The 24,058-nt window shown below is 38.9% G+C and overlaps 1 protein-coding gene across 1 annotated transcript in view; it reads left to right on the forward strand.

The window, feature by feature from the left end:
* Positions 1-24,058, forward strand: part of Dnah5 (dynein axonemal heavy chain 5) — a 298,260-nt gene that overhangs the window by 241,622 nt on the left and 32,580 nt on the right. The window contains exons 60-68 of the mRNA XM_055619009.1: positions 984-1,121; positions 4,854-4,989; positions 5,544-5,860; positions 6,412-6,567; positions 7,344-7,526; positions 19,299-19,542; positions 20,483-20,597; positions 21,059-21,249; positions 23,887-24,008. Of these exons, the coding sequence (XP_055474984.1) occupies positions 984-1,121; positions 4,854-4,989; positions 5,544-5,860; positions 6,412-6,567; positions 7,344-7,526; positions 19,299-19,542; positions 20,483-20,597; positions 21,059-21,249; positions 23,887-24,008 (1,602 nt within the window). The remainder of the gene's footprint in view (positions 1-983; positions 1,122-4,853; positions 4,990-5,543; positions 5,861-6,411; positions 6,568-7,343; positions 7,527-19,298; positions 19,543-20,482; positions 20,598-21,058; positions 21,250-23,886; positions 24,009-24,058) is intronic.

Raw genomic sequence — 24,058 nt, forward strand, 5'->3', positions numbered from 1 at the left:
CCTCTCCTCTCCTCTCCTCTCCTCTCCTCTCTTCTCTTCTTCTCTTCTCTTCTCTTTTCTTTGCACATCAGGTGAGAATGTCAGCTATTTGTAATTTTATGCTAAGCCTACATTTTCTCAAGTAGCTGAATTTACAAATGTTATTTTTATATTTGCCATCACTATTAAAAAGACACCAAGTCTTTAGCAAACAGAGAGGTGAGTACATATTACAAACATAAACCCTAATATTCTTAAAAATCATATCTTGTGGCTTGATTTTGGCTTTTGGCTTTGTACACTTGATCTTTCCCAACCATAAACCAAAATTTACTTATTTAATCTCAGATTTCCAGAACTGTGTAAAGGATCAAACACTCTGAGTTTTCTAAGTAAGAGAAGTTCAGAGCAAATAATTGATACCATGTTCTCTGACATTACGGAGACTGATCGTTGGAGAGTCCAGCATAGCTCAAGGTTGGCCTTGAGAAGTGCTTTGCACTCTTTTTATATTTTCCAAGGAAACATAATAATATATATTTTTATTGCATTTATTTTAAGAATAGAAAACTGAAACTATTAAACAGAGACCTCCAGAAAGGCAGAACAATGAAAACTTTTCTCTGGGGTTCATATTTCAGCCTCCACTGAAGGACATGTCTTGTCTGTCATCTATAGTGGTGGTTCATGAAATGGTTTTTAAACAAATATCTAAAAGCTTTGATTTTTCCTTTCAGCCTCTGTAGCCTGAAATAGTTTTAGACTATTTGACCTAGAACTGTATAGAAAATTAATTTGCTGACTTCAATTCTAATGATTTACAATTTTATGCTTATAAACATGGATGATAAATTCACATTAGTATTTGGGGTTGGATTAATGCAAATTAAGATGATTGTAGAGGCAGAATAAAGCACAGCTGTAAGTCTGTGCCATTGCTGACCTCCCAGCATCTACACTATGGTTGTTTGTGGTGTTTCTTCCTCTCTCTGTATCCCCTGCAGGCCAACTTGGTAGTGCAAGAAAATCGTCATGTCCTGGCCATGCAGGACCTTCAGAAAGCCCAGGCTGAGCTGGATGCCAAGCAAGCAGAGCTCGATGTGGTGCAGGCAGAGTATGAACAGGCCATGACTGAAAAGCAGGTAAACAACATTTGACATAGAAGGGATGCTTAATCATTGCATTGGCTCTTGTGAGATTTCATTCCTATGGTATCTTTCTGTGAAGGCTTGGTTGTCTGCAAGAATTTACTGACTTCTATGCATCATGTACACACAGCACACGATCCTTCCCTGAGTCCTTGACTTTGATTCTAACCAACACCAGAAGCATTTATATGTGTCATGGTCCACTCACACAAAGACTGGGTTTAGGAGGTAACTGTGCCAAGTTTCCATATGCATATGGACAGTGATGATCTCAAGTCATCTTATTACACATCATTGCATTTAATATTTCAATCAGTGTAAGAAGAAGGTAGGGCAGACACTTTTATTTTTCATAAAACAGCCAGGACACAGAAATGCCAAGGGAGAGTTCTGGCTTTAAACTGGTCAGTTACAGCCTGGGCTGGACTTCGATATTTTGAAATTGACTTAAGGCCTCCCCGCTATGTGGATGTAGCTGACCTTAGGAGTATATTCCAAGGAGAGTGATTGTCTACAAATTTCTCAGCTTTCTCTTTATATACGCACACACAAGAGGTAGGGGAGACAAAAAGAGACAAAGAGGCAAAGACAGAGAGACACACACAGAGAAAAAGGTGTTGGAGAAAGGATTTTTACACTTAGAATCTAGGCCCACACACTTGTCATCTGTTATACAAATCTCATTCTCTTGGGGACCCCTAACTTCTAAAATCAAAGACATTTAATATAGAGTGCATGTAGCTAAAGCTTCAGGGTTCTTTACTTACATAGATGGCTATGAGTGCTCTAGTTACCAAGACTTATGGGGAAGGGAGGCTGGGTTGGACTCAGCAGATATCTGTATATTAACATTCAGGTAAAAATGCCTGAAGAGATTGCAGAGAAAAGGCATTAGAATTTCTAAATCATAAGACCATTTTAATGATTTTCCCATAATTTAAAAATAGCTTTGCATTTCATATATTGCCAAAATGTCATATATTTTTAACGTACTCCCACACAGGATTATATAAACTTTGAGCCCCACAGTGTATGCACTGGATGAACCCTGTATTGTATTTGTCAAGTGGGAGCCATATTGACTCTTCCTTTGAATATTTCATGGAAGTGGCCCCTGTCCAAATTAAGACACCTGCTTGTGAGTCTGTGGTTTCATTGCACATAGAATACACGCTGTTTCTCATGAAGATCAAAGCCTCCTGAAAGCTGTGTGAAAGCATCCCGAAGGAAGGTTACAGGAATAAGCCAGTAGCACCTGCGTGGGCTTGTGTATTTATACTGAGAGAGTTCACTTATATAAGGAGAAAATTACCATTGCAATAGCAGTGTCCACTTTAAAAAGCAGGAGGAAAGAGTATTAATTCTGTCTTTATGGATATCCTTTTGTTTCCTGAATGGAAGTACTCCTAATAAAAAACTTCTTTTTATTGTTACTGTTTAAGTTTTAGCAGGTTTGCACTGGCTTATTCCCTTTCTTTCTTTCTTTCTTTCTTTCTTTCTTTCTTTCTTTCTTTCTTTCTTTCTTTCTTTCTCTCTCTCTCTTTCTCCCTTCCTTCCTTCCTTCCTTCCTTCCTTCCTTCCTTCCTTCCTTCCTTCCTTCCTTCCTTCCTTCCTTCCTTTCTTTCTTTCTTTCTTTCTTTCTTTCTTTCTTTCTTGTTGCTGTCTGGAACTCTGGAACATATGTTTGTTAAAGTGTAGATAAAGGACTACATAAGAACTGCTACTGTAAATACTTGATCATAGATTGAAAAAGTGAGTTTCAACAAATATCAAATTTGTTTAGGTTAAAAAAAATGTTAGCTATGAGCCTGCTGCCATCAAACTTCTGAACATTATCTTCAGTCATTTCTGTTGCATTTTCCTCATCCCTAAGGCTAGATGAAGCTGAAAGGGGATTATGGACCTCCCAAAGTTGTTCTAGTCTGCAATTCATTATGGCCCAGGCCTGCGTGGCCTCTAAAAACAGTGACCTGAATACTTTCCACAAAGGACCCAGGGCCTTTTTTTAGGATCCAAGTTCTCTGGCCTTCTGAAGAATTAGCCAGCTTGCTGCCCAGTTAAGGGAGACAAGACCTCAGAGGTGGACCAAATTTTCTGTACCCAACCTTTAGCTGTAACAACTTGCCTCCCTGTATGTACCATAAGTGCTAACCACTCTTTGTCCATATTGCAGTAACCAGAGGAACCTGGGTACCCAGAGAACAGAGACAGGGAAAGAGGGTCTAACAGTTTTTATAAGTTGCTGGATATAAGTAAGGATGGGAAATTCAGGAAAAATGCAATTAAGATTATATTTTCATTGAAAATATTGTTTTAAATAAATTATGTGGAATCAAACATCGTAACAGCTGCTATCTTTATTCTTGGATTGAAGCATATAAGCAGATGTGATGAGAATATGACATGGAAGTGGGTTTGGGTTAGTTTTCATTAACTAAAGGGAAGGATAAAACTTGAGAAGGAAGATGAGAACAAATTGGATTATGTATCTTTCTTTTGCAAGACACTGTGTTGTGTTATTCTTACAAAAACAATCTATTAATTATAGAAACTGTATTTAGGCAATCCTGGAGAGGCATTTAAATAACAGTTTGCTTTTATATCTGAACATATGCAATATATATTACATGTACTTCAAGTCCATTTAAAAACAGAGCATTCAGTACAGACTGTTTTGTTTTATAGCTTATTAACTCAATAAAATATTGGGATCTTTTTTGGTCATAAAAACTTTTTAATCAGTTTAGAGTATTTATATCATCACACTGTAATAATTTAAATGGTATAATAATTTAAATGATGGAATTCCATCAAAGGAAAGTATTGATACAGTTTAAACTTTCCACAATACTGTAGGTATTCCCATTGAACTTACGTTGTAAGAATGTGCGTATGTATTTGTTGCAAATGGGGATCTACAGATGTCCACCTCTCTGTCCACACTTACTTTCTTTTTTGTACCTTCATATGTAGATCTAGAAGCCATCTCTTAAACATAGATGACAAGTATTTGGGCCTGGGAGGATAGCTCAGCAACATACATGTCTAGTATGCCCTTGTATTCTATCACTAGCATCAGAAATTGGAGACAGGATTGGGTTCTGAGTGACCATAATATGTGGAAGTCTGCATTAAAGTATCTTTTCAGTCTCAAGGAACAGCTAAGGAATATATGATGAGTTAGATGAGGCTGACTTTGACATAGGAGCCTTGGGGTACAGTGAGGTGGAGGTAATTTAAGCTTCTTCTGAGGTGAAATGAGTTGTGGCCTTATATGAAGCATGGATGACATGCGGGCTTAAGATGAGAGATATTCGTAATTGCCTTTTCCTAAGAATTTGAATAGTTTACATACTTTGTGTTACATGATACTATCATGTGTGACATTACTAATGACTGAAAAAATGTCCATCGTTTTTGTGTTATCAACACCTGGGGAGGATTTGGCTGCTGGGCTCAAGGCATTGGGCAGGGAACCAGAGTCAAGACCAGGCCAGCACAGGTATATGGAGTTAGAATCTGTTACCTGTGTAATGGGCCTTCCATGTCCCAAGAAAGGCAGACAGTAAAAATTTTAAAGTCACACAGTTGAGGCAGTTGAGGTTGTATCTGTTGCTTTTTTTTTTTTTTTTTCATTTTACATCCTGGTAATCTCCCCCCACCCCCAACCCCGCATCTGTTGCTTTGTTCTGAGTAAAGGTTTCCCTCTTCTTTGGCCTTCTCCAGACCTTGCTAGAAGATGCAGAGCGGTGTAGGCATAAGATGCAGACAGCATCCACGCTCATCAGGGGCCTGGCAGGTGAAAAGGAACGGTGGACGGAACAAAGCAAAGAGTTCGCTGCACAAACGAAACGACTTGTAGGTCTGTAAAATCTTTTCTTAGTGAAACTGTGGGTTGACTGTGATGGAGTCAGAATCCTTAAGCTTTGGTCAAACAACACTTGCTTATTTCACACTCCAATATGTGTGTTTGTGTGTCTGCAAGCATTTCAAGGAGGAGGGTAATTGTCTGGTACGTATGTGTTCTGACTTGATGGGTTAATGACTGACCTTTACAACTCTTATTATTAGTTTCAAATATTTCTGAAAGTGTGGGGATATTGATCAATGGCAAGTCGATGAAGGCTCTGTCTTCTCTGGGTTTTTAAAGTCACTCTCATACCACAAAGTTATGATGACCTGATTTTTAACTTCTGACAGTTTTTCTTGATAAGACATTTAGACTCTGTTCAACAGTCAGTCAAACCCATGCTTATTTTTCAAGCCATTTGCAGTCTGTGACTATAGGTTGATTTGTGGATATTAGCTTAAAAGAAATGGTTGTTGTTTTTTATTCTTTTTTTTTCAATTTTAGTGAGTTATACAATTTCATGGATGGTCACAAAATATTTTAAGGGTGCTTGCTTTTCATTTTAGGGGATGTGTTGCTCGCAACGGCTTTTCTATCATATTCTGGTCCATTTAACCAAGAGTTTCGAGATCTGCTGTTAAATGATTGGAAGAAGGAAATGAAAGCCCGTAAAATTCCATTTGGGAATGATCTAAATCTTAATGAGATGTTGATTGATGCCCCTACTATCAGCGAATGGAACCTACAAGGCCTTCCAAATGATGACCTGTCCATTCAGAATGGAATTATTGTCACAAAAGCATCACGCTATCCTTTGTTAATTGATCCTCAGACTCAAGGGAAGATCTGGATTAAAAATAAAGAAAGCCAAAATGAACTGCAGGTATTTCTTTGAGTACATTTATACACATCAAATTGTATTTCTTTATAGAGACCTCCTACCCCCCAAAGAGGGAAATATTTCTATATCTTACAGGTTTTGTTTGGAATCCTAAATAGAGATGTAAGCTTATGTCTAATAGCAAAATTTTCCATGACCTTATTGTTTGCATTTTTGTTACAGTGAGTCAGGTTCATCTGTTAAGGCCACAGCTTTCTTTGGTGGTCAGAAAGCGCAGAGTCATGTCACTTTACATGTGCCATGCTTACAGACAGACTTCGAGTTGTCCACCAGCAGGGGTGGTGGAGGCCAGGAAGAAGCAGAGATGTCCCACACCACCATCACATGCGTCCTGCTAGGTGACTAGTCTATTAAAGGTAGAATGGAAACAGTTTAAGCTTCCTGCACCCTTTCACATAGCATGGCTTCAATTCAAAGGATTTCTAAGTCTTTGTTTCCTGTGCCACAGTATTTAAAGTGTTTGTGATTATTACTGTGTATTGCATCGTGAGCCCATCAGTCCAAAGTAACCTCGTGGTGCCATCTGATTTTAGATCACATCTCTAAACCATAAGTACTTTAGAAACCACCTGGAGGACAGCCTTTCCCTTGGAAGGCCTTTGCTGATAGAAGATGTTGGGGAGGAATTAGATCCCGCTCTGGACAATATTTTGGAAAAAAATTTCATTAAAACTGGATCTACATTTAAGGTAGGTTAAACTCCTTGATAACAATATGCAGAACAATTAAAGATGCGACAGAATTTTTTCAAGAAGGAACAACTGTGGGGAAATGTATTTCTGCTCTTCTTGAATAGAGGCTGAATTATTGAAGAACAGTTCTTTAATGCTTATCTACTTTACTTCTGTAACAGAAACAGATTCTATTTTGATCCTTAACTGTTGAAAACTTTAAGATCCTTCATATCCCATCTTCCTTCCTTCCAGATATTGGCACACTTATGAAATCCTTGATATAAGTACATGGTACTGGTTAAAAATTCAAGCCACACAGTCCATGTATGTGAATCCTCCTCCTGTCCCCATCCCTTGACTGCCATAAATTCTATAGCAGTGAGCCTGCTCTGCTCTCCCAAGACATTTTTGGGTCTTACTTGTATGACTTTTCAAACCTCAGTTTGTGGATATTAAGCCTTCCCAACCTCTGGTCAAATTTGGGCTAGTTCTTTCTTAGCTTCTGGACTTGTTCAAAACACTTTTGACCACAAATTCTGTACCCATTACATAGTATGATTAGAACTCTTAGCTGTTCTGCTTTCTTTTTCCCTTTGTCCCTTCCTCCTTCCCTCCCTGCCTCTTCTCTTTTATTCTAGGGTCTTAAAGCTCTGTGAGCATCTAATGACAATTTTTTTACGTCTTACTATAAAAATCATAACCATTTACACATTGATCAAAGCAATAACTGATCCAATATGGAAAGGACTCAGGTGAATCTCTCCTCTGTTTACCTTTCTTTTTATAAAAAGGTGAAAGTTGGCGACAAGGAAGTAGATGTTATGGATGGCTTTAAACTTTACATTACTACCAAGCTGCCAAATCCAGCCTACACCCCAGAAATAAGTGCTCGGACCTCCATCATTGACTTCACTGTTACTATGAAAGGCCTGGAGGATCAGTTACTAGGGAGAGTCATCCTCACGGAGAAACAGGTGGGGAAATCAAGGCCCACTCCATTTCTGCACTGCACTGTGTTTGATTGATAAAAATAATATGACAGTTGTTATAGGATTGACTTCCTCTTTATCCCTGTGGTTTTCCTGTGTTATGAATCTTACTTATTACATTGAAATTGCTTTAGGACCCATTAATTTGGAATCCTAAATTCATATTATCTTTTTCAGTTTTTTATTTTTTTTCATGAAAATGACAGTGTTGTCCAATTATGTATACCTGAATTCCTTTCTGTATATGTGCTGTGTGCACATGCATACTTTATATATACTTATAAAGGTATAAATGTGTGTAGAAGTGAGATATAGACATTGGGTATTGCTTCCTGACTTTTTGTGTCATTGACATATAAAAACAATGTTATTAGTATAATTATATAGTATTTATATAATATACAAACAATAACTATTATTATGTTTTGCTTGCATGTATATCTGTACTCCACATTCATGTATGGTGCCTGTGCAGGTCTGAAGACGGTATTGGATCCTTTGGAACTAGAGTTACAGATGGTTGTGGCTGTCATGTGGGTGCTGGAAATTGAAACTCAGTTCTCTATAAGAGGCGTAAGGGCTGCTCTTAACTGCAAAGCCATCTTCCCAGCTCCACCACCTATATTTATTTATTTTTTTTAAGATGGGGCCTCTCACTAAACCTGAAGCTGGTCACTTTAGCTTTCCTGGCCAGTCAGCTTCAGTGATTCACCTGTTACGCAACCTCCTCTCCCACATCTTCTAGTGCTGCGATTGTAGGCACATGTCACAATGCCTGGTATTTTACATGAATGTTTGGTCTCCAAACTCAGGTCTCCACACTTGCGTGGCAGGCACTTTACTAAATCATCTCCCCAGCTGCAGGTTCAATAGGTTTTTCATAAACTATGCCCACCATAGGTAACTTTTCTAGATACAGACAATGTCACTCTGAGATTATAGTTATTATTTTGTGTTGTTATTCTGTTCCTCCACTGTTTTGTTTCCATGAAAAACTTATTCTATTATGAAATCAGTTTACCTGCTGTTGTTTATTTTCATGTCTGCTTTTGGTTATGATGCTTCTTGGCATATAAGATGTTTAGACCGCAGGCAGCCTCAGCCTCCTTATTTATTTGATTTTTGTTGATGTGGTATGTAAACACACACATGTACCTCTATTTGTTCATATGTACCCCATGCATGTAGATGCCTGCAGGACCAGGTGAGGGTGTCAGATCTCCTGGAACTGGGGTTGCAGGCAGTTGTGACTACCCAAATGAGCCTTGGGACCTGAGCCTGGGCACTCTGCAAGAGCAGCAGGCTCTCAGTCACTGAGCCATCTCTCTAGTCCCTCAGTCCCTGTTATCTAGAAGAGGTCCATATGTGCCTGACAGGTGTGGTGTCAGTCTTTAGAAACTGAGCAGTAGGTTAGTTGGGTTAGCGTCTAAAGGCCTCTACTGTCAAGCCTGTTGACCTAAGTTTGTCCACACTACATGTGTTCATGACATCTGTTCCCTCCCCACAAAAAATGATAAATACATAAATAAATAAAAATAAATGTAGTACAAAATCAAGAAGACCTCGTGCAGCCTCTGGAGACAACTGCTCTGGGTTGACCTCTGTTGCTGTGACAAGGACTGTAACCAAAAACATCAAGGGAAAGAAAGGTTTCCTTTCAGCTTAGAATTCTAGAACACAGTCCATTATTTAGGGACATTGCAGCAGGAACTCAAGTAGAAACTTAAAGGCAGGCCTGCCTGCTATTCCACACATTATTATTTCTGACCAAAGGACTCACTTGACAGCCAAGATGTACAGAAGGAGCCATGGTGGGTGCTGCTTGCTGGCTCATAGGCCAGCTTATACTAGGTTTCATATACAGTTCAGGACCACCTGTCTAGGGATAGTACTACCCACAGGAGGTTATGCTCTCCCAAATCAAGTAACAATCATGACCATCCCTCATATATATGCCCATGGCTAGTCTGATCTAGGCAATTCTTACATCAAGGCTATTATTTCACATGACTCTAAGCTGTGTTATGGTGACAGTTAAAGTTAGCCAGGGCAGCCACTGACTTAACAAAGCCTTGGAAACAATTCAGTATCTGCTTCCTTTGCTACTATATTTTGAGGTAGTGCTCAGTGGAAAAAATGACCAATAATTTATAAACTTCTCCTTTCTGAGTCAGCAGTTTTTCTGGAGAATGTGTGAGGCTTAAGCAACGAGATGTAGAAGGTTTTAATGAGACTACCATAGTGAGGCTGAAGTCGCTATCAAATTTCTCATGAACTCGACAGCAATGAGGTGGTCTTGCCTCATGGCCCAATCTATGGTGACTTGAAGATTTATTAGGTTAGGACCACTGGCAAATTCTTTGAATCTGCACCTCCTTCTGCCTATATGCTTTCTGCGTACGGTAGCACGCTTGTTCTTCTGAGCTCAACCACTGGAAGGGAAAGGGAAACTGTCTCTTTCTCTTTCCTCTTCTCTCTCCCCTCACATACTCTGTGTTTTTAATTATGGTATATGACTAATACTCACAGTTCAGAACTTGTTTGAGGATCCTTTAAACCAGCTTCATAAGCTCACATGGGCGGTTGACATCCCTGTGACAGGAGCCAGTGTGGATTCTGGTGCAGCGGCTTATTATTTCCTTGTTGAGGAAATAATAACTTTCAGTGCACACCTGTCCTTTCTAGGCCCGACTGAAAGCATAGGGAGGGGACTTGAGAGATGCAGCCATGCCACACCATTATATCAGTAAGGACTGGGGTTTTGATCAGCAGAATGTATGTTGGGCACACGAAATCCCGCAAGTCCTTTGGGCCAGCATCCATCACAACAACCTAGGCTCCGATGTCACCTGTAGCTTTGGCTTCAGGAAGATGAGTAGCCTTTGTGGGAGGTTGCATAATGTGATTGTTTTTGGTTTTCTTATGTTGTACTGAGAGAATACAGTTACTCTGGAAGTAACATGATTCACTCTGACAGATGCTGGTTGCAATAAAACAAAGCAAAAGCAACGACAAAAACACTAGCACCCAGCTTTGGCGGCAGAAGAGTATTACAGTATCAAGGGGTGATTTCAGGTTCTTATAAAACGATCATCATCCTTACAAAGTCAGTGTGGGTTCAGTGCCAGCAGCTTTCCTTTCCTGGGGAAAACTGAGAAAGTCATTCCTATCCTAACATCTCATTAGCAGGACACACACTCACAAAAGCAACTCTTTCAAACATGGGGACCAGACTAGTATGACAGTTTTATTTTTTATTTATTTTTACAACATGAGAGGATTATTTTATCCCATATACCATGATAATAATTACAGTTGTCTTGGCTTTCTCAAAGTAAAGTCTACTCATGAAAGAATTAACTCTCTCTCTCTCTCTCTCTCTCTCTCTCTCTCTCTCTCTCTGTGTTGTGTGGTCAAACTCCAGTGTTGCTCCACAGTCACCATTCACATTGTCTCCCATTGGCCTGGAACTACCCAACTGGGTGGGTCTGGCTGGTCCATGGGCCCTAGAATTCTCTTGCCTCCAACTCCTTAGCATTGGGATTACAGACACAGGACACGCACCTGGTTTTTTGTGTGGCTGCTGGAGATTGAACACAAGCAAACACTTTACTACTAATCTACCTTTCCAGTCCTGTGACTTACTTTTTTAACATTGTCTGTTTTCATCCAAAAATATTTCTTTTTGGTCTTTTCCCCAGCATTTATTCTTTGCATCCTCCTTATATGACTTAATTTTTCCCAGTCTGCGTGGTGAAAAAGGGTGGATAAGCTGATCTGTTTTCTCTCCGATAGTCATTTCCTCTAGTCTAATAACTACATTTAAACTAGCCATCTTTATATAATTTTTGGACACAGGATTATAAATTGAGTTCCCATCTACAAGAAGATAATATTTTTCAGCCAATGTGATTCTCCAAACTGAATCAAAATAAATTTACCTATAAACTCTTCTCTCATTCAGGGAGCATTTTTTTTTTTTTTTACAAACAGATATTTAGATAGATGTGCATAGAGAAACACACATATATAGAAAGATAAAATTTTGTGCACTATTCTACTTATTAAGAAATAGTTTACTTATGATTTCTAGTAGAAACAAACATATTTCTGGGAAAGCAGACAGATAATCTGAGCAGCTATACATGCAATTTCTCTCTTAGCTTCACTGCTTGGGATGCCTGTACCACCTTATATGACATTTTCATGGGGGTTTCAAGGCTTGTGGGACTTTATAGAAAGGCCACTGTGATGCATATAACTATCCAAGTTTGTGTCTTTCTGTTGTCAACAGTAATATTCTTTCTGTCCTTTTACATTCCTTTTGTTCCTGCTATAGGTGAAGGCTTCACAGTACTTTCAGAGGCCATACTATGTGAAAGTTGTACAGTTAGATGTTTTATGATTTATTATCGTTTTATCTACTAGTGCAGCCATTAAGTGTGGGCTTTTGGGAAAACTGTTGATGGAAAGCCGTGTTATAGCAGCCTGTAAATGTCACTTGCTTATAGTAATTTCTATAATTCTGGAAGTTTGAAATTCTCATTTAGTGAATAAATGGATTCTTAATGATTAAGGAATCTTCAAATGCAGCAGACAGCAGCGATGATGTACAGAACATGTTTTCTGTGATTGGCTACAGCTCAGCAAATTAGAAACGGGTGAACGTGCAGAAGTTCTGAACCTTCACTCTCCTTCAAGAAGAATTTCTTTTCTATGCTAACCTGGTAACTGGCTCACTGGGCTGTAATCTTGAGTTTCAGAATTTGGTCGGGTCCTTCTCATCGAAATGCTCAGCGAATAAGAACTCATAGGCTAGAGTATGAAGTAGAGTCCGAGGTTTTTGTTGTTTGCTCTCATGCAGTTTTGTCACTGCTGCACTTACTTTTAGTGTCTTATAGAAAAACAATGTTCACATTTATATTTCTGGCACTGAGATTAGATTTTCTAGTTCACTTTACATTTCCAGTTCACCTTACTTGTTAGGAACACAGTACCCGATTATTTGTTCTATAATATTAATTGAGTACATACAAGTATCAGGCATCATTATAAGAATTGGAAGATGTTACTAAATGACCAAAACATATTAGTCACACAAAAGAACAACAACAACAGTCAAACCTCCAATTGTCCTAAGGGAATAGCATATACACAAGTACTCGTGTTTGTTAGGAGGTGTCACATGCTCTAAAAAATACAAAACATGACAAGATGGAGAGGTGGGGAATCAGGCAGTGGGTTTCACATTTAAGGTGAGTAGTGGACCTTATTAACAAGGTACATTTAAGAAATACTTAAGAAGAGAAGAGAGACAGTCAGGTTTGTGGGGAAAGAACAGACTTGAAAAGTCAGCAGTCATTGGAGAAGTCTCAAGAGGAGAACGTGATGCCTGTGTGTGATGTAACAGGTCTAAGAGTCTCACATTCAAGCCATCAGTGTCATGTTATCTGGGAATATGCTAGAATCTCAGTTCCTTGACAGTACTCTATGTCCACTAACCAACTTCTGACTTGTGTAGGGAAAATAGTGGGAAGTGTGGTCCCAGTAGTAACTAGTGAAGAGACCATTTTGTGAAACTTCATAGGTTTCAGGTGAGATGGTCTGTACTGGAGGATTTGGAGGGAAGAGATATATTTGTCACTGGGATCAACTACCTGGCCAGGAGCTACTTACTGGAGGAAGCGTTTGTTCTGGGTTATAGGTTCTGCAAGGTGGGGAGGAAAAGTGAAATGGTTCAGTAAGTTTCAGCAGGTATGCGATGGTTCATATAACTGCAGGCCAAGAGGTGAAGAGGAATGACACAATTTCACAGACCCACCCTTAGGGACCTACTTGTACTAGATCAACCTCCTAAAGTTCTTCAGCCTTCTGTGTTGGGGACCAAGTGCCCCATAGATAAGCCTGTGTAAGTTATTTTGGATTCAAACCATGTTCTAACATTTTAGGGGCATCATTCTCACTGCTACACTGGAATAGGCTGTGGGGATAAGAGGTATAAAGGACCTGTTTACTTCCTGTAATTCAAAAGAGAGATGAAAATGGGCAATTGGACCAGAGTGGCAACAATGAGGAAAGGCTAGGTTCTGAGGTAGAGATGGTTGGCCTTGATCATTGTTTCATTGTTTGATCATTGTGAAGTTTGGGAAAAGGAAGTAACTGCAAAGGACTTGGGGGCCATGAGATGACCCAGTGGTTAACAGTGATTGCTGTGCAAGTGTAGAGACCCTCATTCAATCCTTGGTACCTACTTGAAGATAGAAGAAAAGAACCAACTCCACAAAATTGTCCTCTGATCTCTACATGCACATAGTGGCACACATAGGCTTAGATTTTCCAAAACCCTACTTTATTTAGGGTTCTTTTTTTCTTTTTTAAAATTTATTTTACTTTTTATTAGTTATACTTTATTCACTTTGTATCCCTCCTGTAGCTCCCTCCCACCTCCCCTCCTAATCCCACCCTCACTCCCCCTTCTCCATGCATGCCCCTCCCCAAGTTCACTGATAGGGGAGGTCTTCCTTTCCTTCCTTCTGATCCTAGTCTTAGGTCTCATCAGGAGTGGCTGCATTGTCTTCCTATGTGGCCTGGTAAGGCTGCTCCCTCTTCTGGGGGAGGTGATCAAAGAGCAGGCCAAGGGGTCTTTTCTGAGACTGATACTCCAACCAAGGACCATGCATGGAGATAACCTAGAACTCCTGCACAGATATAGCCCATGGCAGTTCAGTGTCCAAGTGGGTTCCATAGTAATGGGAATAGGGACTGTCTCTGATAGTTAGGGCTCTTGAAAGCTTCTACCTCCCTTCCAACCCTCTGACCAGAGGTAGTTCAGGAAGAAGGTTACTAGAAAAAGGAGTTATGGACATTTTTGGATTTCAACTCTGTTTTCTGAATACCAGCAGTTCAATCAAATAGCAAACACCAAACAGCAATGTAGATCAACAGCAGCAGCATGAGTCAGCAGAGACAGCAAGACTCTGCTGATTGGGCAGCCAAAGTGGCAGGACTCAGCAGGAGTGCCATGAGAAGTTCTGTGGAACATACTCTGAGAAGGGTTGCTCTGAGAAGAGAAGTGTAGAAAAATGAAGGCCAGCAAAGGGATGTGAATCTTACAAAGCATATGCAAATGTGTTGTCTCACTGTCCAGGGCCTTCTATTTATCTGTCCTCAGAATCCATACAAGGCTGTTTTTCCAGCTAGAAAAAAACTACACCCCTTGAATGAGACAGCCTCCAGCAAAACATCATGTGCCCTTTCACACATCTGTATTCCGCTGACCAAGTTCATGTGTTGAGTTTATTTTCAAATGAGGATGAACTAAAAACATTTCTACATCTCACATTTGGGGCCAAAACAAACAAACAAACAAACAAACAAACAAAACACATAAAAGAAACAGCTTTCAGTACAGGTACATACACCCACAAACAACACCCACACATATACCACTACCACCCCTCCCCAACCTTCAAAAAGTAGAGTAATCAGAAGTTTTGGCTTGAGAAGCTGGAAGTAGAGAGTGCTGTTTGCTTGATGAGGAAGGTTGAGGTTGAGCAGAATTTCAGACAAATTAAGAGTTTGCCGATAGTGTTAAGTAGAAGTCATTTCTTCGAAGTCCTAAGTAGAAACAATGAAAGAAGCTGATTGAAAGCTGAGACACAATTTGGCAGTTGTCAGTATAAAATATATATTTGTATTATATATGTATCTGTCTATCTATATATTATCTGTGTATAATACATTTATTAGTCTATCAACTTCCTATTTATGAATCTTCTACCTACCACCAATATCTATCTTTATATCAATATTTGTTATTATCTATCTATCTATCTATCTATCTATCTATCTATCTATCTATCATCTGTCTTCCTGTTTTCCTGCCTGCCTAGCTATCATCCATTCAACATCTATATTTTATTTTTAGTGCAGAAGATCAAACGCAGGGCATTGTGTGTAGTAAGGAATTATTGCTTAATTAACTGAAGTACCTCTCCAGCTGAGTGATTAGCATATAGATGCTCATCAAATCAAGGCATACTTTTCAGACTGGCTATGGGTTTCCTTTCTCACAATCATCAGATGCATCCCAGCAATGAGGAATTATATTACCCATAAAAGTGTAGGGATTTGAATATTGGTTAATAAGACATTTTTCTAGGTCTGGTTGGCTTCTTTCTCATGAGACTTGTAAGAGTACTGGATCTTAACAGACAGATAGCACCATCCAGTAATTAACTAGTACTTCCATTATGCACTATTATTTCAAATGACTCACTGCTGCATAGATTTATGCCTCTTTCAACACGGAGTAGGATTTGGAAACTTGCTGAACACTCACTTGTGTAAATCCCCTTCCTCATGCTCCTCCAGGAACCTGATCAGTGCAAGTGTGGTCTCGAAGCTGTAGTGAGTCACAATAGACCCAAGAAATGATGTGTGATTCCCCTGCTGAACTCACAGGCAAGATTGTGTTTCCCAAGATTGTAGCTATATGGAATCACCTGTTACACTTAGTCATAGTGTCAACTGGAAATTGATAGTTTCAAAAGCTTTTCAAATAGACTTAGGAATTACATTTTTTTTTTTTACAAATTACATGTACTATTTACTTACTGTCCTTTTCATTTTTTTAATTTTTTTTATTAATTACACTTTATTAATTACACTTTATTCATTTTGGATCCCCCCATAAGTCCCTCCCTCCTCCCCTCACCATCCCACCCTCCCTCACCTTTCTGCATGCATGCCACTCCCCAAGTCCACTGATAGGGGAGGTTCTTCACTCCTTTCTGATCTTAGTCTATCAGTTCTCATCAAAAGTGGCTGCATTGTCCTCTACTGTGGCCTGGTAAGGCTGCTTCCCCCTCAGGGGGAGGTGATCAAAGATCAGGCCAATCAGATTATGTCAGAGGCAGTCCCTCTTCCCATTACTATGTAACCTACTTGGACACTGAACTGCCATGGGCTACATCTGTGAAGGGGTTCTAGGTTATCTCCATGAATAGTCCTATGGAGTATGAGTCTCTCCAAGGAAGTCAAAGACTTGTATGAAAAAAATTTCAAGTCTCTGAAGAAAGAATTAGAAGAAGATATCAGAAGATGGAAAGATCTCCCATGCTCATGGCTTGGCAGGATTAGCATAGTAAAAATGGCCATCTTACCAAAAGCAATCTACAGATTCAATGCAATTCCCATCAAATTACCAACACAATTCTTTACAGGCCTGCAAAGAAAAATTCTAACTTCATATGGAATAACAAGAAACCCAGAATTGCTAAAACAATCCTCTACAATAAAAGATCTTCTGGAGGTATCTCCATCCCTGATCTTAAGTTGTACTATAGAGCAACAGTTATAAAAACTGCATGGTACTGGCATAGAAACAGAATGGTGGATCAATGGAACTGAACAGAGGACCCAGAAATAAACCCACACTCTTATGGACACCTGATCTTTGACAAAGGCACCAAAAGCATACAATGGAAAAAAGATAGCATCTTCAACAAATGGTGCTGGTCCAACTGGATGTCTACATGTAGAAAAATAAAAATAGATCCATACTTATCACCCTGCACAAAACTGAAGTCCAAGTGGATCAAAGACCTCAACATAAAACCAGACACATTAAATCGGCTAGAAAAAAAAGTGGGGAATACGCTAGAACTCATTGGTACAGGAGAAAAATTCCTGAACAGAACACCAACAGCCCAGGCACTAAGAGCAACAATCAATAAATGGGACCTTATGAAACTGAAAAGCTTCTCTAAAGCAAAGGACACCGTCATCAAAACAAAGCGACTGCCTACAGATTGGGAAAGAATCTTCACCAACCCTTTATCTGACAGAGGACTCATATCCAGTATATATGAAAAACTAAAGAAGCTGAAAAGCAGCAAACCAAGTAATCCACTTAAAAATGGGGAACAGAGCTAAAGAGAGAATTCTCTGTAGAGGAATATCGAATGTCCTTTTCATTTTTGATTATTTTCTTTATCTTCAAGATCCTTCACATGAGTACATCACTTTCATGCACAGCTTACCCGAGTGTCCGTGTATTTTCTCTGCTGTTCTTTCACCTTTGCGTATCATAGTCCTGTGGCCTGCTCAGTGTCAATTGCACTGTATCCTCTCTCTCTCTCTGAGCTTCCAAGGAAAGAACCACCATTGACAATAGTCTCCCAAAGATTTGCTCTCCTCTTGAATTATAAGATCTGAAAAATAAGATTTATATCTCAGAGGTGATATAAAACTATGCTATATATTATATAAATAATATATAATATATAACTAATTGATAATTTTACAAAATGCATTTTGATCATATTCTCTCCAATTTCTCACCTTAACTCCTTTCAGGTCCACCCCCACCCTCCAATTTACGTGCCATATTTTCTCAGCTATGATTGGGGTTTCCCAAATACTTTCTTATTCCATGCTAGAACCTGACTGTGGACTGGCTAGATTTTGTCCAGATCTTGGACTGGCAACTATAGTTTCTGTGAGTTCATGAGTACAGATGTCATGTTATGTCCAGACCCTGCCCCAACCTCTGGCTTTTATAATCTTTCTTCCCATTCTTTCATGATGGTCTCTGGAAAAAATATAAATAAATAATTTTTTTTTGTTTTGTTTTTCAAGACAGGATTTCTCTGTATAGCTTTGGAAGTCCTGTATTCACTTTGTAGACTAGGTTGGTCTCAAACTCATAGAGATCAGTCTCCATCTGCCTCTGAGAGAGCTAGGATTACAGATATGTCACATAGTGTCCTGCTTAAATTATTATTTTTTTTAAGATAAGGTTTTAAGTGTCACTGGCTGGCTTTAAACTTGCTGTGTAACTGAGGATGACTTGAAATTTGGATCATTTGCCTCACCTCCTGAGTGCTGGGACTAGAGGCATGCACCCACACCTGGTTTTTGATGGTGCAGAGTTTTCACCAAGGACTTCATGCATTGTAGGCAAACATGCTACCCATTGAACTATCCCAGTCCCAACATTGTTCTTATTTGAGAGAGAATGTTACTTTTTCAGGACAAAAAAAAAAAGCTTTACATTGAAAAGAAAATTATTTATGTATTTTTCTCAGAAAGGTTCTTGTTATGTAGTCCAGGATGGCCTTGAACCTGAAATTCTTCCAGCTCAACCTCCTGAGTACCGTGATTACAGGTGTATGCTGCCATGATGGACTGGTGAAATACTTCAATTTAAATGGAACTGTGGTGACAGCTTAGGTTACTTACCTGATCACAGAAGAGTTGTTTTACAGAGAGGAGAGTACCATTTCAATGTATAAAGTGAGACATAATCTCCCTGAGACAGTGGGACTCTTTCCAAGAAGCTGAAAGAATTAATTATGTTTAATTAAAGATCTGTATGTTTGTCTTCAATGTGACCTCTGTATATAATTAAAAAAAAACACTACAATGATGATTTAGGAAAAACATAACTAAGAATAAGTATTGGTAATATATATAATATATAACACACAATATATAACACATAGTATGTAATGAATATTCAACATACAATGAATATACATTATATAATATATAATTAATATATAGTGTATGTAACACATTAGATGTTGTTTTCTGCTTATTTTTTTTTTCTGATGTTCATGGTTTTTTTTGTAGCCAAGGCTGGTAGATGTAGTTCATTACTGATGCTTCATAGAAGACAGACAGGTCTGCATTTTAAGGAATGGCCTCAAATAGGTCCACTGATAATGAAAATCTATTTATGTAAATTAACAGGAACTGGAGAAAGAACGAACTTATCTCATGGAGGACGTAACTGCAAACAAAAGAAGGATGAAGGAGCTAGAAGATAATTTGCTTTATCGTCTGACAAGCACCCAAGGGTCCCTGGTGGAAGATGAGAGTCTCATTGTTGTGCTGAGCAACACCAAAAAGACAGCCGAGGAGGTGACACAGAAGTTGGAAATTTCTGGAGAGACAGAAATTCAAATTAACTCGGCCCGGGAGGAGTACCGACCTGGTGAGTCTGGTAATGGAAGACAAATGTCACAAGAAAGTAGAGCAAGGCAAAAATGAGAATTAGAGCAACCAATTAAAGCAAGGACATTACACAAATTACAGTGCAATGTGGGGTGGCCAATCATGGTTTCTGCCGTTCCATGGAAACATTATGTAATGGTATCGACTCTAGGTATCATCTGTAGCAGCTGGAAAGTGTTTTAAGGTACTCATGAATTTATTTTAAATGAGAGATTAAAACACTGCTGTAAATTAGTAAAATCTGAGAATTAGTATTGTGGATTTTCCATTAGTTCCATATCATGTAGCAACACTGTTATGTTTATTTGGAAGTTGGTTTTCTGGTGCTCAGTTGTAGGTGCCCATTTAATAAATAGGTGTTCATTGTTTACTTAAGACATGTAAAATAAATATCCAATTGGCTATCCTTTTATTTAGCAATTTTCCTGGAAAAAAAAAAAAAGAGTTGAAAGTATGTGATGGTCTGATGGCCAGTCAGAGGCACCCTCATTGTGATGTCTTGTATTGAGAGCCTGAGGCCAACGCTAGGCTTGTTGATCATGAGCCTCAGAATAAGGTCTTGAGTGACCTACTGAATCTTTTGGTAAGAGTTAAATGGAAAACTGTTAAAAAGTTCTTACATTTTCTATTTCTGATAAAACACAGAAAAAAACCTGTATTTATAAAAGAAGCATAGAGATTCTAAAATGAGAACTGTCTTGGTTTCATTAGTACCATTTGGTAATTAGAAATAAACTATGACAAACTTATACAAAAGGATTAAGTAATAAGCATTGTTCTAGATCTCATTTTTAGTAGGCTATTAGTGATGAGGCAAGCAAAAAACAAGCTGTTTTCAGCAATAGATTGGGGGATGTGTCTGCATAGCTCATTTATTTTCTATTCCTCTGCTATGTGCATCCTCGTTCTTTGTCTTTCAGTTGCTACAAGGGGCAGCATCCTCTATTTCCTCATCACTGAGATGCGCTTGGTTAATGAGATGTATCAGACTTCGCTCCGTCAGTTTCTGGGCTTGTTTGACCTTTCCTTAACCAGGTACTTTTCTCCCTAGGAAGCTGAGCCAAATTCTTTATCTGTGGATGAAAACAATGATAATAGAATTCTTCTTTGCTTGTCAGTGAGAGTATTTTCCTTTCCTAAATCGGAGATTAGTGTAGTTACCACCATGTTAACAAATCATTCAGACTTGTCATCATGGGCTCAGAGGAGGCTGTGCCGGCCGTTCATCCGTAGATTTGATTCTTTTGGTTTCATGTGTTCCACTAAATGGGAACAGTTCTAAGACATTGTTGTGAATAATAATGGCCTGTGGCTAAAATTGATTTAGACAACAGCGAGGAATTCTGTTATGTTAATTTAGATTTAGGAGCCCTGTCTTGATGTGGAAAGTAAAAATTAGTCCTCCAAAGTTACTTAATCTTCACCAGAGATGCTGTTTTTAAAGATAAGTGAAAAGGGCAGTGGGATAAGCGCATCCCAAACGGTCTTTTCCTCAGGTCTGTCAAGAGCCCAATTACAAGCAAGAGGATTGCTAATATCATTGAGCACATGACCTATGAGGTTTTCAAGTATGCGGTCCGAGGCCTATACGAGGAGCACAAGTTCCTGTTCACTTTGTTGCTCACCCTGAAGATTGACATCCAGAGGAACCGGCTCAAGCATGAGGAGTTTCTCACCCTCATTAAAGGTCAGGAGACAGCACTGTGCACAGTGCAGGTGTGGCTCCTCATCACAGAATCTTATTTCAATTTTTAAGTCATAGTTGTTTCTTTGCATTTCGCTCGTTTGCCTACAAGAGATAGTGTATTTGAACATTTGTTAAATAATGAATATTTGTTGGAGGATCTACTGTATCTCAGGGCATGGAGCAGACATTTTATTGATCCAGCCCCTTCACAGAGTGCCTGAGTTTTGAGGGAAAGTACAGAAAAAGAAGTGAAACAAGTAATATACTATGTGGGAAGCAAGAAAGCACTTTAGAAACATGGAGGAAAAGCGTGTTTTATTTTTCTTTTGCTGTGATAAAATTCCCTCATCCCACCCTCCAGGCCCCTTTATGTCACTGCCCCTCTCCCAGAAAAATACCTCAAGGGAGAAAGGGCTCATTTGGCTCTCAGTATGAGATGCAGTCCTCAAGAGAGGAATGTGTGCAGAAATTTTGGCACATTTACACAGTGGAATACTATTCAGCTATTAAAAACAAGAAAATCATGAAATTTGCAGGCAAATGGATGCAGCTGAAAAGATCATCCTGAGTGAGGTAACCCAGAAATAGGAAGACAGGCACGGTTTACACTCACTTTTAAGTGGATATTAGCTATATAATATAGGATAACCATACTAAAATCTACAGACCTAAAGAAGCTAAACACTAAGGAGAACCCTAGGGAGGATGCTCAAATCTAATTCAGAATGGCAAACAGGATAGACACCATAAGCGGTGGAAGAGAGGAAGCAGGTTGGGAGCCTATTGTAGAGGGTCCTCTAGAAGGCTCCACCCAACAGGGGATTGAAGCAGATGCTGAGACTCACAGCCAAACTTTGGGCAGAGTGGAGATTCACAGCCAAACTTTGGGAGTCTTATGGAGGAGGGGGATGGGGGATAGAAGGACATGGAGGAGACAGGAGCTCCACAAGGAGACCAACAAAGCTTATATGACATTCTAAATTTTTCTGAGCTGTTGAATTTTATGATGGGGTGGAATACTGGTACATTTTCATTGTAAATATGTCATTTAAGAAGAATGTAAAATATGTTTTTTTTTTTCTTCAAAGAATAAAGAGAAAACTTTAACTGGATCATCTAGGAATTTACTTTGAATATTTTTCTCGGCTGTTTATTAAATGTTCATTAAGAAATCTATTTAATTTCCTGTCATGTTATCAAAAGTAGTTTTCCACCCAACATACAGTTATTCTTTGTACTTAATTGTACCCTTTTGGGCAGGCAAGATAGTCCCATCACAGTTGCGCTCTATTAAACACTGAACAGTGCTTCAACCTATAAGGCTCACTCATTTGTTTCCAAGATTAGCCTTTTGTTAACTCACTGGTAAGTACCTTATTTTTTCCATTTTGTTGGAAAATAGGCAGTTGTCATGGAAATTGGTGAGATATTTATTGAGCATGGTGCTGTTATCATTAGGTCTTTGGCTTCTCCCTGGCATTCCAGCAAGTCGTTTTCACTTTATGAGCTAATGTCACCACTGAAATAGCTGCAAGGCCCCATTTACCTTATTACAAATGGACTAAGATCGATCTGGCAAAAGAATACAATTTAATAGTACATGGTGCCTGGATTAAGTAGAGAGTGGTTCAATAAATACCTTGCACATTATTTGTTTATAACCTGCTCAGTAAAACAAGGAATTTTAAGATGGCCAAATGGCTTGGTTTTCTTTTCATGAACATTCCCCCGAAATGCTTTAATGGATGTTATTTATTAAACAACACATATCATCATTTGGAACACTCCCTAATGCTTTCTTTGAATTAAAATATGAGTTTTACTTGCTGAGATTTTTTTTGAAACGGCAGTAATGATATTTTGAAGGTGTCCTTTATTGTTGCTAAATGTTATGTGTGCTAAGATCAGTTATCCCTAAAAACCAAGCCCTAGGATGTGGTCAAAATAGATGTAAATTGTTTATAGAAGAGAATCCTTCAAATATATCTAAAGATACACTTTAGGCCACATCATTCCATTTCAAAATTTGGAAGGAGAGTTCCAGGTAGAGAAGATAGGTTGTCCTGGATGCTGGCCAGGCTAATTAGGTGAGAATCCAGCATCAGGTTTTTTTTTTTTTTTTTTTTTTTTTTTTTTTTTTTTTTTTTCTTTTTAGTTACATTTTGTTAACTCTGTGTCCCAGCTGTATCCCGCTCCCTCATTCCCTCCCCAACCCCACACTCCCTCCCTGGTCTCCTCCCTGCCCCTTTCCAAGTCCCCTGATAGGGGAGGACCTCCTCCCCTTTCATCTGACCCTGTTTTATCAGGTATCTTCAGGGCTGGCTGCAAAGTCCTCCTCTGTGGCCTAACAGACTGCTCCTCCCCTGGGGTGGGGGTCAAACAGCCTGCCCTTGAGATCCTAAGTTTGTTCTAAAGCTAAAGTGTTGATAATTGAATGATTTTTTTTTTCTGTAATCATCCATTTGCTTATTTAGGTTTGAAACATGTGCCTCACTATGGTTTATATCTCTAAATTTATTAAATGTCAAGGTAGTAAATTCATTGAAATTAAGCCACATCAAGTAGAAACATTTTCTAAATGAATTATTTTAAAGTAAAGAAAGAAGAACTAGAAACTTCCTATGTTTAATTTTAAAGGTGGTGCCTCACTGGATCTTAAAACCTGTCCTCCTAAACCATCAAAATGGATCCTAGATATGACTTGGCTGAATTTGGTGGAACTTAGCAAACTTAGGCAGTTTTCAGACATCCTTGATCAGGTAACATGTTCTTTGAATGGGCTTGCGCTACTCTCCTCATGAGCAGCTTT

Source organism: Psammomys obesus, unplaced genomic scaffold (genome assembly GCF_907164565.1).
Source record: "Psammomys obesus unplaced genomic scaffold, mPsaObe1.curated_primary_1811, whole genome shotgun sequence".
NCBI lineage: Eukaryota > Metazoa > Chordata > Mammalia > Rodentia > Muridae > Psammomys > Psammomys obesus.